This window comes from Mustela nivalis, assembly GCF_964662115.1.
Source record: "Mustela nivalis genome assembly, chromosome: 12".
Taxonomy (NCBI): Eukaryota; Metazoa; Chordata; class Mammalia; order Carnivora; family Mustelidae; genus Mustela; species Mustela nivalis.
Window position 1 is genome coordinate 67,607,193 of NC_139031.1, and position 19,295 is coordinate 67,626,487.

At 37.7% G+C, this 19,295-nt stretch overlaps 1 protein-coding gene across 7 annotated transcripts in view; it reads right to left on the reverse strand.

The window, feature by feature from the left end:
- Positions 1 to 19,295, reverse strand: part of GNGT1 (G protein subunit gamma transducin 1) — a 353,394-nt gene that overhangs the window by 2,613 nt on the left and 331,486 nt on the right. For 5 of the 7 annotated variants that reach the window (XR_014301331.1, XR_014301333.1, XR_014301334.1 and 2 more), the window contains 3 exons: positions 7,682 to 7,787; positions 3,886 to 4,119; positions 1,053 to 1,166 (listed from right to left, as the gene is read on the reverse strand). Coding sequence is in view for 1 of the 7 variants with exons in the window: in XM_082693650.1 (XP_082549776.1) it covers positions 3,991 to 4,119; positions 7,682 to 7,777 (225 nt within the window). In the remaining 6 variants the exon portion in view is untranslated. Of the gene's footprint in view, positions 1 to 1,052; positions 1,167 to 3,839; positions 4,120 to 7,681; positions 7,788 to 19,295 lie in introns of those variants that run through there. The other 2 variants (XR_014301332.1, XM_082693650.1) reach the window with 2 other exon arrangements.

Here is a 19,295-nt window from a genome sequence, read left to right on the forward strand (position 1 = left end):
TAAAGATATCTGTTTAAGAAAATTGACTGTGTGGTTATTTCTACTTTTAAATTATAAAAGAGCAAAGGCCATGAAATACCTACTGTGACCTGCAAAAAAAAAGGAAAAACAACTCTTTGGTTACTTTTCTGATGTATTAAATGTGTTGTTAAAAAATCCATATAAAGGAAACTGTATAAAAAAATATCAAGGGCAGTTATATTGGAGTTGATTTAATGCTAGGTTGAACTCAAAAAGACAAGTGTTCTTGTCTTACTCTATCTTGTGATTTTTGGCAAGACATAGATACTCTCTGCCTTTGTTTTGTTGTTGGAAATAAACTAGGTTATTTCCCAAATTCTGCTCCTCTGAAATTTATAAAGTTAATGGTGACTGTTTAGGCCATTAAAATGACGGGTTTCTAAGGAGCATATTTAACGCATATTTGATCCACCCAGTTAACTTGTTTTAGTTCAATTAATTGCAAAAATCACATGGAACATTTCATAAACTCACCCATTTCATGTAACTATATGCATAAGCTTCCTTTTCTAGATGGAGATAATGTAAAGTTACAGGATGGCCTATGTCTGATGCTCTGATCATCTTAACTACTTATAGTTCATATAAAAATGATTTATCAATTTTGCTTTCACAAGACTTTAATTTCCATTGTAAGTGGTCATTCTTATTATTCAGTTTACTCTTTTCCTTATGTTAATACATTCTTTTAGGAATTTAGGAAGTTTAGTATTAGCTTTGTTTTGAAATCTGGCTAAAATCAAATCAACGCAAATTAAAATAATCATTTTTCTTTCCTTGCTAAAGCTTAAACTCACCTATATGTACAAAATACTTTCAAAGTGCAAGTATCTCAAATGATATATTACAGTAAGTATGTAATATATGCTTTACCTATTCTCATTACTGGTACCAGGAAATTCTGTGGATGAGCCAAATGTTAAGGCTATGCCTAGAACATTTTTTGTTTCCCTATAGTCTTATCTCATTCATTTTAACCTAGTAATCTGTGGCCCCGAAATAAATTCCGGGGGGAAAAAAAAATCACTCACTGTTGCAACTGTGTATCCTGTGGGATAGTCATGACTTCACAATCTTCTTCCTAGACCATCTTTCTCTGTATTCCTTTCTATGAATTTTATCTTATTCCAACTCCTGCAGACAGTCTGTATTTTAAAGCAACAAAAATGTTACCCTACTGTTGATTCATTCCTTAGTTAAGCTAATAAGAATTTTGAATTCTCCAAAATAAAAACTACTGTCCTTCCTGCTTTTAATTAAACACTTATTAACTCAATTAAATTGTAGAGACAATTTAAGAGTTGTTATAGCAGTTTCAAAGATGAACAGAGCTTCTGGCTTGGGAAATTTGTAACACAGATTTGAGAGTAACACAACCATACAGACTATAATAAAAGAAAGCAAGGGAATGTTAAGTGAGTTAAAAGATTTTGCAGAATTCTCTTGGGCTGGAGTGAGGGACAGAGGAGATAATTTATAGGGAGCCTCAGAGAAGAAGGATTTCCAAGGTCTGAAATGAGTTAGAGTGGAGGGACATTTCAGGTGGAGAGATCAGTCTGATGGAACTGCAGAAGGTGGGGAAATGGGGTGTCATGTTGGGAATCATTTAATACTTAAGTTTGTTGACCACAGGAAGTCTCCAGGTCTATTGTAATAAAGGACATTGATTAGGTTTTTATCTATATCTGTTCTAAGTGACTTTAAATTTTCATATAAGAATCCATTCCAGTTTCTCATTTTATTTTGAAAAGAAAGAAAGAAAGAAACAAACAAACAAAAGTGATGTTCAAAGAGTTGAAGTAGAAATTAAACAAGCCAGGGTTTTCACTTAGAATCACCTGCCTTCCAAATCCATTTCCAGTGTTAGATAAAACTAGAGATGTAGTTAGGACCATACATGTTACTAAATGCCATAGCCAAGATTCTGTTATACTTTTTTTAGTCAGGGGGAAAAAAGATAAATGGACCATATAATAAGCACTAAATTGCACACAGAAATACCTTTGAGACAGACCACAATTAAACAAATAATGCAGTGAGGTGTATGGGATTCTAGATGGTGACGGGTGCTATGGGAGACAAGAGAGCGGAACAGGGAGACAGGAAGGGCTAAGGGTGTGACTGGAGAGGAGTTCTGCAGTTTTAAATGGAAAATAGTGTCTCCTGAGGAAAAAGATAAACTCCGATAGTTTATCCTGGAATCTCTTAATACTCAAAGCATATTTGATATGTGGTAGAGTGTGGTGTTAACCATTCAGCTAGAGATCCAGAGTCTGGACCCGAGAAACTTGCCAACTCACTTCTCTGAGCCTGGATTTCCTCCATTTCAAAATGAAGGGGTTGGACAAGCGTGCAACCTTGATCCTTGTTGAGCATTTACTACGGCCAGAGTGGAAAGGACAGTGCTAGGTGCTAAACTTGGGACCACCTTAAGATTCCCTTCCAGACCAAATAATAGATAATTCTTGTTCTTAAAAAGGATGACAATCAATTAGCATTCCCTTGTATTCTGATCACTGACAAACCCAAAAATAGCACTGTAAATGTGAGATAGCAACAAGGAAACACAACAAAAACAGTTTCCAAGTTGCAGTAATCAGCACTCATCATTTGTTACAGATGAGAGGCAAATTATCTCTCAGTTTTTAGCACAAAGGTAGTGAAATTTGGCTTATGTCAACTTGGTGAGATGCCAGGAGGAAACTGATTAGCAAGATGATACAGAAGACAGCTATTTTTCTATCACTTTGTTCTTAAGACTGTTATAGAAAAAAGGGCTATACTGGTGAGAGTTTTCTTCAAGATAGGATGGAATGGAATGCTTGGCTCTCAAAGGGTTCTGGATATTTATCTAGTTTCTTTCTCAGCAACACGACTAGTTAATACTTACTGGATGTTGCTACTATGTGCCAGGTAGTATGCTGAGTGCCCTTATCCCCCAAATGTAATATGTAGCTCCCCATGAAAAAGGTGATAGGACCATATTATTCCTATCCTACAGGAGAAGAAACTGAGATTTAGAAAGAGTAAGTAATTCATCCAAAGTCAGGCAGTAAAATGCCAGAGTCAGAACCCTCTGTCTTCTTATAACCTTTACTCTGGTGCTGGTTAAATCTGCTGTCTCCATGACCACAGAATGCCTTTTGATCCATTTGGTACTGTGGTAAAAGTTACATCACTGGTAACAAGTAAAAATGGTAAGAATGTAGGAAGAGGTTATGTTAAAACCATCACTGCTGCCTGGGGGTTGAGAGAGCAAAAGAAACAGAAAACGAAACATCCACAGTGAAAATCTTCAGAGTACACATTCTGTCAAGATAGATCTTCAAGATAGAATCAAAAGAATAGAGTTCCTAACTCTACAAAGGAAGAGAAAGGTTGGAAAGCATATAAGGCGAAGCATAAAATTTCCTTCTGTTAAAATAGTAGTACTGTTGAAAGAGAAGTTAAGAAACAGAAAACTATATATTGGCAACCAGAATAATATAGACTCATTCATGAAACATAGTATTTTTGTTTGTTTGTTTTTTGCTTGTTTGGGTTTTTTGTTTTTGTTTGTTTGTTTTTGAAAGAGTGAGAGAGAGTGTGAATGGGAAGAGGGAGAAGGAGAGAGAGAATCCCAAGCAGTGGGGCCCAAGGTAGGGCTCAAGATCACGACCCTGAGAGCATGACCCTGATCCAAAATAAAAAATTCAGACACTTAACTGACTGAGCCAACCAGTTGTCTCTATAGCAGTCATTGTTAAAGAAAGGGGTCAATCAATAGTTATTGCCAGTTATGTGCTAAACTCTGTGTTAAATACTTTAAGAAAAACAGATTTATGCATTATCACATCCCACTTTTTATTAAAAGTTTGTACTTACAAATCAAAAGGTTACATACATGCTTAACAGTATTATTATAGATGACCAAAAATTAGTACTGTCATTAAAGCTCAAGTTATTCCATGGAATTTTTTTTTTTTTTTCTTATGAAATCACACAGCCTCCTTTGAGTTCCTTGAAGGGGTTTTTGTCCTCTGGGATACCCTTTACTAGTGGATCTTCCCCAGATCTTTCTTCAACATAATCCCTTACTTCTTCACAACATTTGGAGACCTTAAAGGGAAGGAAAAAGAAATGACACATTTGGTTTAATACAGAATACTGCAGAATCCAAGAATGTATTATAATTTCTATGTTCTTTTTGATGTGTTCTGCTTTCCACCAGTGCATATGTATTTTCTAGGAGAGAAGAAAAAAAATAGCTGCTCTTTTTTCCTGTCCTGGATATCTTCAGGTAAAGGAGAACCATTTGGCCATAATTCAGCTTAGGGTTCTCAGGAGATACTGCCTCCAGCTTCTCTAAAGGAGATCAGAACAGGGATCAGAAAACAGCTGGCCACAGAGATCACCAGGGTCACCAGAGTAAAGATTGATTAAATGTTTCCTCATTCCAGAAATGTGACCTGTAAAGGTGGAAGGGAATGAATAATTTTTAAATTCTAGGCTTATCACCACTCCTGAATTCTCAGAAGTATACATATATAATTTTATTTTAAACTCATTTACAATGATTGATCATGAGCTCCAGTCAAGGACCTTTGGCTGACTTGTTCACGTGTATCACTGGCATCCAGAACAGAGACTGGATTTAGGTGGTGCTCAGTAAACATGTATTTGTTGAACTAAATCATTATTTTTGTTTATGAGCTTGCCCTTCACTCATCTACCATTATAGCATGGCTTCATGAAAAATCAGGTTTTAGTAACTTAAAGGATTCAGCCAGAGCTTAAATGGTCCATGTGCCATTTAATACACCTTTTAGAAAGAGTCAATGTTCTATAACACATAGAAATATAAATGTGTGCATCTGTGTATACACATATAAACATGCATATCCACACAAGCTCAACATATTTCTTTTAATGTTCAACTTATTTCCTTTTCACTTATTCTACTGTTCATGACATTAACATGAAACTACTTCATTTCTGGCAGTCCATTAGGTGGCCATTCCATAACTTCTCTAACTAATTCACTGTTTTTTTAAATAAAATATTTATATCATTTTTGTATGCAAATTTCCAGCAACACTAAACATAAGACTTAAGATTATAACTCTGCAAGTTCATTATCTACATATTAGGAAACATCATTTCTAACTGGGGCAAGGCCTTGGTCAGATGTCTCCTTCATATGAGGATACTCGTAGTTTATACACAATTCTGAAATATGCAGTAATTTAGATTCACATTTTTTTCTTTTCAAAATTCAAAATTAAGATTTAGGTTCACTTTTCCCCCCGTTCCTCCAAACACCAGCTAATTTGGCCCCAACTGGGTGTCAGGAATAGAGGTATTGTAATTCTAGAGTCAGTGAAGGGTTGGTTTTGACAATGTCTAACTAGGATCTGAGGCTATAAAGAGCAATAAATTACCTAAAAGTCCTATGTGAGTGTATGTGCTCAATTGCAAATATGTCAGCTTTAAAAACTGGGTGCAAAGAGTTGTGTCTTCTGACAATACTAGCACCTTGATAGCAGAATAGTATGAACTATTCTAATTCACAGACATCAAATAATTATTTAAAAAGTAATAAAAATTAGAAAGCATTTGGTATGTCCTAGGTATTGCTCTCAGAGATTTAAATACATTATCACATTTATGCTTCCCAGCTGCCCTCTGAATTAGATGTTGTTACTATTCCCATTTTATAGACAATATTTCAGGTGAGTATTCCACAGGGAGAAAGTCATGGAGCCAGAATCTGAACCAGGGATGTGGTTCCAGTGTCTATCCCCTGGAACCGTTCGAGAAGGACTTTATGCCAGCCTGTGTCAAAACTATAGGTTTGGTATCTAAAATGTGTGTGTGTGTGTTTAGTTTTGGCAGTCTGGTATTATGTTAGTTTGACTTCCAAAAGCAAGGAGATTTTGAGTAGCAGGGAAAAGGAACCCCCAAACCTGCTAGATGGTGATGTATGTGATGTTCACCCAAAATAAAAAATCCCAGATAAGCTGGCCACAAACGAATAATAAACATGAATATGATCCAACTGCCTTTCAAACAACAATTCTAAGGAAATAAATAATGAAACAGCATTTGGATGTTTCAAGTCAAGAAGAAAAAATAAATTTCCTTTATTTTCCCCCAAATATAAAGATTTTAACTGTTCTGTTGTATGTTCCAAGCTTTTTGTGCTGTGTATATATTTAATTTTATTTTTATAGAAAAATATGTTTTGCCTGTACGGAAAGGGCAAAAGAGAAGTTTGAGACTATTATAAATGTCAAAGAAGCCAAAATTCCAATATTTATTGGGAATAAGGGTCTTGAGCAAAGTATGAAGATAATACAAATTCCTTTTCTGCTTTGGCTTGATAAAATGTGTTTTGGAAAAAATATAAAATATACTCTTATCACTCATAGAGGAGTTTTATTCTACTTACTTTCCTAAAATGAAAAAATCTAAAATACATATCTACATTTTCCAAGCTTTAGTCACTGTTTGTTTGGAGGAAACTTTTACTCCTTTGCCACGCCTCTCCTTTTAATGGCAGAGAACTCTTGGTAACCATTTCCAAGATCTGTCAGATGTTTTTAGGAGGAATGAGCAAATTCTTGTGCTTGAACTCATTTTTATTTGCAAAGAAGGAATAGCGTGTACTCATTCATTACCAGCCATGACAGTGCTGGCGGAAATGAGGTCTTGGCTAAAAGTATTTAAACATCAAAGTATTACATTAAATAAAAAGAAACATCAATTTAGAAAAAGAAAAAGAAAATGCCTATGTATGCATTGCTTCATTTTACTGCTGAACTAAAACATGGTCTCTGTCTAATTTTCTTTGTTTCCTTTTTCTTTCCCTCTCTTTCCTTCTTTTTTAAAACAATTCTATGAAAACCGAAAAACATTTTTAGTTTTGTGGTCATACAAAAACAGTCTAAGGATTTGGCCCATGGAAAATAGTTTGCGAAACCTTCCATTTAAAGTCTGAATCAAGAGATAATTATGATTATTAATTTTCTTATTCTCTAATGCATTTTTACCTGAACAATTCATTTTTAGCTACATTGAGACTCTCTAGTGAATGGTGTGGGGGAGGACAAATCATTTTCCCTCTACTCTTTAAGGTTCTTAATTGAGACACTCCTGCTAATGAAAAAGGCAGATTAACAGGAGAAAAACACACCAAAATTTAATAGCATGTATACCTCCTTTGTACATGGGAGAGATCCAGGAAAACCAAAATGGCCCAGGACACCCCCTTAAATACCATCTCCAGCTGAAGACAAAAAAATGTTGGGGTTTGGGGACAGAAAGGCCAGTTATGGGAGGTTTTCAGGAAAAGCAGTCATCAAAAGCCCACTTAATTCAAGTGCATTTAAGTCCTTGCCTTCTCTCCTAATAAGAGTTTTAGAGTCATCCTTCTCTTCCTGGTACAGAGAGGGAGACTTTATAAATGGAGACTTCTCTTATAACTGTAAATGTCTCTTACAAAAGGACGACTTCTACTTGGTTTTCAGATATTCTCCTACCTGCTATTTCTTAAAAATAACCAGCCTAAAACAATACTTATGTTAAGGAAATATATTTTGTTTGGGGTGGCAAATTCTGCTCCCCTGTGACAGGTCCTCACCTGGCAGTCCTACCATATCTATAGTTTAAAATGGTTTACCAGCATTCTTTCCAGGGTCACTTCTTTCTTGAGCTGGTCAACTTCCATCTTCAATTTGTCCTTTTCTGTCAAGTCTTCAATATTGATCACTGGCATCTTTTGCCTGCTGAAAAAAGAGACAGTTCATACATACACCAAATTTCTGGACATGGTTCAGGTCAATATTAGCCAGTCCCTCCCTCTGCTCTTAACTTACTAAGGGAACTGTTTCTTTGTTTCAGCTTTCTAGGATAACTGATTTCTTACAAATGCTCTCTGAACAATTCCAGCACTGCACACTAGCCTTGCAATTTTAAAGCTTCTTTATAATCTTCACTAATATGATTAAACCAAGCATTTGACTCTAACCACCTGCTAGTAGGTTTGTAGGGATGTGGGAGAGGTCAGTTTAGTCAGCATACAGTCTTAAACATCCAAAGCTCCTCCTTTTCTCTGTTTTGTTTTATTGTTGTTTTTTTTGTATAGTGTAAACATTTGTGTTTCCAACACTCAATCTTCAACACCAAAACTCTCCATTATATGAGATACACCATTTAAATGAGCTTGAGGTCATTCTGAGGACTGGATTAATCCTCTAAAATGCTAGAGTAATCTGGTATTAACAGAGAACTATACACAAACTGTTACTATAAGTTCTTTACAAATAACAGGTTGTAATATGAAACAATAGAGTGGAGATATAGCAAACAACCTCATTAATCAGAAACAAGCATGTTACTTAGAATTTCTCTCTAAACAATACCAGGAAGTTCTGTGTAACTGTCACAATGCACTGGAAAGCAATCATGACCAAACATATCAGGTTAAAGGTGACATAGTGGGCATACTGTTGGACATCATAAAAGAAGGATCTTCTGCACTCTCAGCAATCTCTTTTCCTTAATTAGATCAATGGGCAATGGAGGAAAATGGTGCAGTAGCTGGTGGTACCCATATGCAAAATGGAAAGTATTTCATTGTAGTTAAGTGACATCACACTTAAAACCTCTCCTTTTTTTGTATTCTTTTTTTCTACTTTGTCTCCCTGGTCCAGTTTTTATAATGAGATATTTTTATGAAAGTAGACATATTTAGGTCACATGTTATTTCAGCGAACAAAACATTGCATATTTATATACAAATACTCTGCTAATAATTTATGAGCAATTAACTTATTTCCTTATAGTGATATAGTGTTATCATTTCCAAAACCTTTGAGGAAATACTATTTCCCTTCTCGATCTTATAATGGACTCTTCTTCTTTGGGAAACAGACATTTTCACATATTTTTAGGGGCAAATGCCTAAATATGCCAGCACAGATATAGAAAAGAACACTCTATGAGGACCCAAAGTCAATGTTTCTCTTACCTTTTTATTTTTGCTTCTCTGTTCTTAATTTAGCAAACAATATGACACGAAAAGATTGTTCTTCAACCCGTGTAATTGTGTAATTGTTGTTTGGTATTTGAGGGAGATATTCATTCTCCCCTTCCTTCTTAACTGCATTCAGACTATCTGTAACCATTCACAAGCAAATCTACGTCTGCTGATCATTTTTAGTGGTTGAGATTATCCTTGGCACATTTTTTCTCCATCTTGAAAAACTAATTCCACTGGCAATGACTCTCACACTTCAGTGTGTATAAGAATCGCTTTAGGAACTTGTTAAAATATGAGCCCAATTGAAGAGGTTTTGATTTGGAATAGGGCTTAGAATTTAATTTTCTCTGTTTTAGAGAATCCCTACCATGTTATTGACAATGATCACTCTTTGACTCTTGCTAGGGGTGTGGCCCTGATCAAGTTACTTAAATTCTCTGTGCCTCAGTTCACTAGGAAATTAGAGCAATATGATTATGTAGGTTGCAGATGTCTTGGGAGGGATCAATATTGCATAACGGTATGTGGCACGGAATATGTGCTCAGTACACGTTAGTTGGGTTACCCACTTATTCTGCACCTCTAGACTTTCAAAATCGGATATCTTACATGGCACTTGCTGATAGGTGGCTTTATAAGTGCTCTTTAGGGATATCATGTGGACATGATTTGGGTCCCTTAATATCATGGGTAGCAGATGCTGTTGGTGCCCTTCCTAGATTTCCCTTTCCAGAGTGGGGTGTTCATTTTCCCAGAGGTGCACATGTTGACTGCCAAGGGCAAGACTTCTGCATGGATTTGTTCTTGGCAGACGGCAACGACTTCGACTGGTTATGTCTGGGAGATTATGGTTTCAATTGGCCCCTGTGAGTGACCTTTAGTGTAGGGCTGGCTGAAGTGAGGTTGTAACAGTTCAGGGGGTGCCTCTGGGCTGAAAAATCCTGTAATTGAGAACCTTCCAGAGCTCCCCATGGAGTCAGGATATGCTAGACATCTGAGACTATACCTTTGCTTAACCTCTGCTTCATCTTGCTTTCTACCTTCCTTCAGAGATTTCTTGTGAGAGCTCATCCTTGGTAAATCACTTGGACAAGGATCCCTGTCTTAGGCACTGATTGACAAATCTAAGACACAAAAGGTTATAAGGACTTTTATAAGAGCATCTAAGTCTTTCACAACTTTTATGTCCTTACTCCTGCCCATTGTTCAATATATAAAAGAGAATCATGGGGTGTAGATACAGTCACTAGCAAACTATGTCATAAATATTCACCTAGCCCTAGAAAAAAGTACAAAGTATGTAACACCATTTTACTAACAAATGATCTCTGAACTCTAAAATTCAATAATACTTTAAGCAAAACACATTTCATTTGGTGGAGGTGAATCTTAGAAGATGAGGGAATGCTTGCCAAACTTGATGCCATGGGACTTACATGAGAAAATTCAAAGAGTGAGGATCAAAACTCTAACTTCCTTCAAAGACAGCCAGCCAAAGAAAGGGCAGTGTATATTGTCTGCATGGAGTCCCAAGGCTCAGAGTTGCATTGAAGGGTTTAAATGAATTCAGATATGGCATCATCCAATCATCCTTAAACCCATTTTACAGATGAAGTAAAGGTGGTCCAGACAGTTGAAGTGACCCAAATCATAAAAGGGGTGGCAACAGAGCTGGGCTATAACACAGGTGCTTGGTTTTTGGTCTGGGGTGTTTTCAAATCCAACACACTTCTGTTACCCTTCCCAAATAAGTGTAAAAGCATAGATTTGTTGTGTCACACTTTAGAATTACACAGGAAGAAAGTACAGAATTGAAAACAAGGGTCACTAAGCCTCTCTGTCCTATCCCCCCCCCACCCCTGGCCCCAATCTCTGGGCAGCTCAAAGCTTCCAACTGAGCCTCCTCTACATGGGAAGTTCTCAGAGGGGCTAGATCATATTACTGGCACTATTACCAAGCATCCTTACCCCCCTTCCACCAGAATATAAAAGAGAAGGACTGAAGACTCAGACCAACAAGCTAAGGCAGCAATTATAGCTAATTCATGGGGTGGGGGAGTGTTACCTACCCCTATAAGTAGAAGATATTTGCCCTTTTACTTCTTCCATCTTGCCTACTATCAGAGGAGGTAAGGTCCAACAAAGTAAAGAGATGAGAAGGGGGAAAAAGTACCTCAGAGCTGTACCCCATTCATAGAGCAGGGGTTCTCTGTCGGAGGCAATACCGCCCCTCCCAGGGCTTTTTGAAAATATGTCAGGTTGTTTATGGTTTTCAGGGGTTTTGTGGGTGCGAGTATGGGATGTAGAGAAGATAGAAAGATTTAGAGTAGCTTAAGTGTCTCACTAATATTGTCCATAGTTTTCTTGTTAATCTATTCAAGAATTAAAGTGGGCTAGTATAAAGTTCAAAAGCTACCTGCTTTCTATTTGTTTTTACACATTATATAGATAAGCATATTTTGAAGTAAGGCAACTCGACAAAATATTGAACTTACAAAATCTGTATTAGTGGAAATTATTAAAATTATTTTTAGAAGTCCCCTGTTTTATACAGAAGATAAATCACACATTCTTTGAAATAGAAATGTTGCTAACACACTTTAAATATTTTGATTTATAAACATTCCATTTGACACATTGTTTTCAGAAACAAATCCACTATATTATTTACAGTAAATTTGCAATCATAGGGCTATAAATTTTCTTATCTTGTACTATTCTTTTCCATCCTACATTATACTTAGGACTATAAAAATAGCTAACATATTCATTCATCCAACAAATATTTACTGAGGACTATTATGTTCTAGACTCTATTCTAGATGCTTGAGGGTAGAACAGAAAAAAAATACAGAAAATGTTACTCATGAGGAACACACATTCTAATGAAGGGGAAAGGCAATAAACAAGATAAAATGTAACATATATTAATTGTGATAAGTACTAATAAGTAATTTGTTTATTCCACAGACACTTATAAGATTCTACTTTCCATAAGTCTAGCTCTCAGCACTGGGAAACAATGGTGACTACAACAGGAAAGCTTCCTGCTGTCACAGAGCTTACGTAATAGTCAAAGGATCAGACAAGTGAAACAAAATGAATAAACATAGCGATTTAAACTGATAAATGCTATAGTTCGTGATAAGGAGGACTAGGATGTGAAGCAACATCATCTAGACTGATTAGAAGTAGTCAATGGGACTGACTGTCCAGAAGGAGACAGTAAAGGTCAGTAGACAAGCATTTCATGCAAGGAGGAGGGCTAAGCAGAGGGAACAGCTCATGCAATGGGCAGGATGTGGGAACAAATTTGTTGTACAAGAACAGAAAACACTATGTAACAAGTAGAGTAAGATAGAAGGAGAGTGATGGGGTGAGGTCAGGAACGGAGACAGTAGCCAAGTCACGTAGAGTGACTCAGAGGAGTGGTAAGGAATAAAGTGAGGAGCTAATGAAGGGTTCGGATTCTACTTTGAAAAAAGTGAGGTGTGTGGGGTTGAAGGGTAACTACAGCGGAAACTGGGATTTTATGGAAGAACGTAACGGAAGAGTCCCTTAAGAACAGGTGGATTTGAACAATATTGGTGGCCACGGATATAAGGAAATAGGGCAGATTAAAAATGTGATTTGCAGATAGAATTGACAGGACTATTGATGGATTGGGTGATGAAAAGATGGGAGATGTCAAGAGTGATTCCACAGTTTTGGACTTGAAAGTCTAAGTAGAAGTGTCACTGACAGAAAGAAGGAAGATTGGGGCATAGGGTCAAGATTTCAGTTTAAGACATATAATATTTGAGGGGCGCCTGGGTGACTCAGTGGGTTAAAGCCTCTGCCTTCGGCGCAGGTCATGATCCCGGTGTCCTGGGATCGAGCCCTACATCGGGCACTCTGCTCAGCAGGGAGCCTGCTTCCTCCTCTCTTTCTGCTTGCCTCTCTGCCTACTTGTGATCTCTGTCTATCAAATAAATAAATAAAATCTTTAAAAAAAAAAGACATATAATATTTGAGATGTCTATTAGATATCCAGGTAGAGATATTTAGAAGATGTAAGCATTTGGAATTCAGAGCTGAGGTAAAGACTATACACAAATGTGTGTGTGTGTGTGTGTACACTTAAAATCACATAAGAAGAAAGTTCAGTTAGAAAGGAGTTCTCAAGGTTAAACTTTGAGTCATTCCACTTTTAATGGGCAGGTAGAGGAGAAGGACAGATTGAGAAGGAATAATCAACTAAGTAGGGGAAACCAGAAGAATGTGGAAAAACTAAAAACTAAAAGAAAAGCATTTCAAGAGTGAGGAAGAATCTGAAATGGTTAAATACTGCTGAAATGGAAAAACATGGTCCCTGGTGACCTCAGTGGCAACAGCTTTGGATGTTGTATGAATTGAGAGGTCCAGTAAGATGTGGCAATAGGATGAGGTGCCCTTGATGGGAGCACTTCCTGTTCTTCCTCTTCCCAATGTGGAAGTTGAATCAGAGTGCAATGGGGTGGGGGGAGATGAGGAAGTGGAGGCAGATAGTGAAGATAAGATTTCTGCTGGGAAAGGGAGCAATGAAATAAGGCTCTAACAAGAAAGGGGTGGAAAGTCAAATATAAACTTTAAGTTTGGGATGGGAAAAAAAATCAGAGATAGAAATGGAAACTATTGAAAGAACGGATGTTACAGAGGAGTGAGAGGAGTAAAGTCCTCTAGAAGGCAAGAGGTGAAAGGACCTAGGGCAGTAGCTGCAGTGTAGGTGTCTGGTTCGACCAGGGCATGCCTTCTACTGTAAGGGAAGGAAAGAGAGTGCCAGACATCCTGCTGACCAAAAGGAAGTTCACACTTCTCTGGCTCATTCAGTAGACCTAGTCCATGCTAGTGTAGTCAACTCTCTTCCAATAACACCTTTTGGTTTGACTCAGTTTTCTTCCTTGGCTAGTAGCCAAGAGAGATACACCCCACCCCCAAAGAAATAGTAAGAGTCTTAGGAGATACATTGCCCTTTCAAACTGCAACTATGGCCTCCCCCTGCCCCCAAATGGTAGGTTGGACGTCCCTCCTGTTTGACTTAAGAGATGAACGCTTTTCTATATAAAACTAGAATAAACGAGCATATGCAGGGTTTATGACAGACACGTTAGTAAGTATTGTATAACTAACATGAGATTTGGGCTAAGGTATAAAGAAAGGACAATATTTTTGTAAGAAAGAGTGTCTTTATACTTGAAAGGTCAAGCTTCATTACTTTCTGCTATATATAACCCTGAAAATAAGGATTTAGTGATTAACTCTCTCAATCCTCTAATCTGATTATTAACTTTGGCAGGTGTTTCTCTTAGAGTATTATAGCAATGTATTTAAATTGCAGTGATCTGTTTGTTCTCAACTACAAACTTCATGTTTGAGTGAAAAGGAAGTCTGTAATCTAGCTGTCCAGGTACTGAACTGAGGTCATGAGCACATGTTATATATAATAAACCCGACTTCGGGCCCCACTAATATGTAAGAGAAATACATTTGTACAGGGAATGAGACCAGTGGATCAGGATTCCAATGGCCTGAACTAACTGTATAGACATGGCGCCATCATATATTCACCTTAAGTTTCAGTGCTCATTTGCAGAGTGGGAAGCATAAAGTATCACCCTCAGTGGTGATTGTGGGAGATGTAAACTCTCAATAAACATCATATTCATTATTATAGTGCTTGCTATTCCCACATGATATACAGGAGTTAGGGGCAATTTTCTATGTCTTTCCTCCCTTCTTGACATGCCACTCTCTGGTGGATTAGTAGCCCAGGCTAGAATTCTGGGCAGGTGGTGGTGAAGCCATACTGTGCTAGGAAAGTCTTGGATAAAATAGTCCAAACTTTGTCCCAACATTTTGGGTGCCCTACATAGTTAAGTATGCAGCAGTGTGAGTAAGAGAAAAGATGGTTTGCCTCTTAAGTAGGCATGATAGCTGGATGAACATACATCTAGGTAGAAGAGAAAGGGTTTTTTTGAGATTCTGCCTTTCTACAGAAGGCAATGCTTTGCTAGAATCACAACACCTAAAAAAAAACAAAACAAAACAAAACAAAAAAAAAAACCTGACCTAAGCAAGCAGCTGTTTAAGGAATGAGTCTCTGTCCCACAGGCATAAAAGTTACAATGTTAGATGTTTGTGTAGATTGGCTTTTGTTTTGAACTGAGCTCTTACCAAAATTTTATTTCCTCCTCTATAATCCCATAAAACCTAGTACATATCTTTAATATTGTACTGAAAATGCGATATTGCAGTTGGGTTGTGATGTCTACTCTTCTACTCTATTATGCTAGGAGATCCCTATATGTATTTGTCTTTGAATTCCAAAACGCCTAGCAGAAGGTTTGGCACGTATTAAATAGTAATTCTGCTTATTTTTAAAATATATGGATGAAGAAATGATCACGGTAAGAGACACATTAAATACCCCATTATCTCGTTCCCCTAAGGAGAACAAGAATAATAAAATTAGGCACAGGGAATGTCTCATCCTCTTAACCGCTGCTCACAGATGCACTCTCTATACGACAGAGGGCGCACTAGAGTAAACATTTCCTACATGACCCAACTCGCTAGAAAAACACCTTGCAGGTGAAAGAGTTGCCTAAACTTGAACAAATCCTTGTGATCCCTAATCTCTCAGAAGAGATGAACTGCCTTTCTTATCAAACGTGTAAAATTCTTGTTCGTGCCAGATGGACTCACTTCAGATTTTATTTTGACAGGACTTGAGCTAACAGGCAGCAAGAATTTTGCTTATTGAGAGTTAATCAATAAGTGACTATGATATATAATATATATCCCCAAATCACCGGTTCAGTTAATTCACCTCATTCATTTATGAGCTAGACATGCCACTTCTCTCTGAGGTGTCTGACAGGGAGGAAGACCATCTGTCTTAATCCTCTTGTTAAACTCATAATCGCCGTCCAAGCCTGTGTGGCTCTCAGAAGATAGAACATCTTACTTGAGACTTGGGACTTCTAGGAACTAATGTGTTCCAAATCAACTTAGTCTCCATTTTGGGGGAGGGCATGTGGGAGATGGTGAGAAAGACCTAGAAGCAAGGATCTGACACACGCACAGGTGTTCCTGAAGCTTCCGTGTGTTTTCATTCTGATATTTAACGTTCCACTCTGAGGTCTCCGTGCAGTAAAAGGAGTCCAGGTACAGGGATGTAAGGAAGAATACAGGGCTGAATATCAAGAACTAGTCTTCAGCTCTGTCAACAACGAAGGTAAGGAAACATGGCAAGATCTCAATACAGAATTCTGTAAAATGAAAATAGTGGAATGGAGAATATTTATAGTTCCTTCAACATTCAGATTATAAGAACTCCATGCCTTATTTCACAGAACTCCGAACTATTTTGAAGCTCTATTTTTAGCCACAGCCACTAAAGTTAATACTTGGTGTAACAATGACAAATCAATCTGGGTGACTGTTCTTTGTAGTTCCCTCCAGCCTTCCACTTCCTGTTGACTTTGGATAAAGGACTTCTTTTCCTTTGCTATGTGGTAAACTTTTGGCCTAGATACTGGTTTAAGATATGGATGCACTGTGACAGCCTTATGGAGGCTGGTTGCTGTGATCACATGGCTCCTTCCACATGATGCTAAAGATGAATTCAGTAATTTAAAATAATCCCAGAAAATTTAGATTCCCCTTACATTGGAAGATATGTTTTTCAGGGATATGAAGATACTCAAGTGGTTTGCAATTAAGAGGCATAATTTCCTTCCTGATAACTTGGCCTGATCATCTCAAACTTCTAACTGGCCCCATTTGTTGAATTCTTCTTCCCTGTCTCTGCTCAGTGGTCACAGGGGTGTGAAAGATGCACCTGATTTGTCATAGAATAAAGGAAGGTAATTAACATTTCTTGAGTGCCTCTGAACATGAATTTTGCCCTGTGTCCATAGACTCTACACCTGGGGGGTGAACGGCCTGATTTTGGCCCTTTCCCCATTCTCCTTCCCCTCCATGGGAATGCAGCATCCTGTGTCCTTACTAGGACTAAGGCCTCTGCTCTGATTCAAAGAACCCTAAGCTCATTTCCCCAGGAGAAACCATCCCAAAGTTATATATGATTGTGTGACACCTTCCTAGGCAGAGATGGCACCACAGAGCTCAGCCAAAGAGGAGAGCTGATGAGAGCAATGTCACAGGCTTTCATCCTACGAGGCCAGTTCATGTTGCTCTTTCCTGGCTGTAGTTCCATCTTAATGTTTTGGGCCAAGGCTCTCAATTGGACTCAAAACATGGACAATCTGTCTGGATCCTGTGCCTGTGTATAAGGCACTGAAGCCTATCTTTTTGAGTGCTGAGGCCCTTGTCCTTTAATCCTCACAACACTCATGTAAAAATACACTCATTATCCATTTTACAGATAAGGAAACCAAGGCTTAGAGAGTTTATGTGACTGTCCAAAGGAGCAAGGGATAAAATTCATTTTCCCATTGCATCCTGCAATTTTCCAAAATCACCTCCTCTAATATAAGATTCTTCTTTTTATATGAAGCTTAAAGATGATTAAAAAGTACCAGCACATGAGAACAAAGAACAAAAATGACAATAGTCAACGCTGAATGGCAAGTTTGAATCAGTCCTTGAATTTATTTTAGTCCATATGGGAGATATATTTAGTCATATTCAGAAGAATGAAAATCATATTCAGAAGAATGGAAATTTGAAGCTGAATTAACTTTTCTCCTGAAAGTGATACTGGCTGTTTGGTAAAACTTTCCTTCTCTCTTAACGTTTGGGAAGGGCTCATCTGATTCTCCTATGAATGTGTCTTTCCAAAACAGCTGGTGTTGCAGTGGCTCACATGCTAAAGCCAGTGCATGCCAGCTCCAGTGAACTGATTGTACCTATCTATTTCCAGTTCTGGTTGTTTGAAATTGGCCGTATCGGGAGTACTGACAAACCATGGAAATCAGTAGACTATACAAATCAGCAAACACTTCTAAGTTCCCCTCCTGAGAGCTGGTTGTTAAACATTTGTCCTCACATCTTGGACTGTTAATCATAGATATCTGGTAACCTGACAGCATCAGTGAACACTGAATATTTCCGGGACAGGCTAGTTTTCTTAGGAACAGGATTCTACGGCATGACATCAGAATAACTGAAAACTGGCACAAGGGATTTAGTGTGCAAACTGTCCCGGACTATTAACTCTCTGTGAGCATAGGGTTTCTCAGAAACTTTGACGGGGAACTCCTGAAAACTCCTTCCAGGTCCTCAGGAGAAGCCAGGAATAATTGTTCTCTGGAGAATATTAAATACAACAAGAGGAAAAGGGGGAGGAAGACACATTCATCAAGAGAATCCATTAAAATGTTCACCAAAAGTATCTTCAGTATTTCATGTGAAATCCAAGCATAAATAGTTTGTTTTGTATGAAGAAAAAATCAGACCCAGGCTAATATGTCAGAGGAGCAATGAACGTTCATGCACTGACGATTAGGAATGGGCAGGAAGGGATCCCCTACAGCCACCTTCCTATGGAGTTTCAAGTTCCAGCTCAAAAAACACAGCCACAATACTAACACAGGGCTGATGAGGGGTGGGGAGGATATAAAATGATACAATCATTTTGGAGAAGTGGCATTTTTTTTTTTAACATTTATATATATTTTACCCACAAGTAATTAAAGCTTAAACAAGTATGTACGGACTAAGCAGCTTTATTCATAACAGTCTCCAACTAGAAACAACGCAATGACCAGTAACAGGACATTTGTAGTATTCATACGTTGGACTCAGCATTTAAAAGAAATGAACTATTCAATAACATGGTGCATCTTGAAAACAGTAGTGGAGCAAAAGAAGTACAAACAACACACACTTTATGATTCCATTTTTCAAGAACAGGCAAGACTCTGGTGGTAGGTGGTTGCCCCTGCCTGGGATCAGAAGGACTGACTGGGAGAGGGTATGAGAGAATGTTCTGGGGTGCTGCAAGAGTTCTAATTCTTGACTGGAATAGTGCTGTACACTTAAGATCTATCATGAGCCTTTTATTAAATGTAAATTAAATCTTGACTGAAAGAAGTACATATGCATAAATGTAAATAAATACACATAATTAACGTTCTAATCTTTCTAATCTAATCTAATCTAATAATTCGTTGCAAGGAATTAGGCTCTCCTCAGCTGAATTTCACACTTGCTCTCTGCCTTCAAATACTTGGACGCGGTGCTTTCATCATGTAGATTCAGGCTTCCC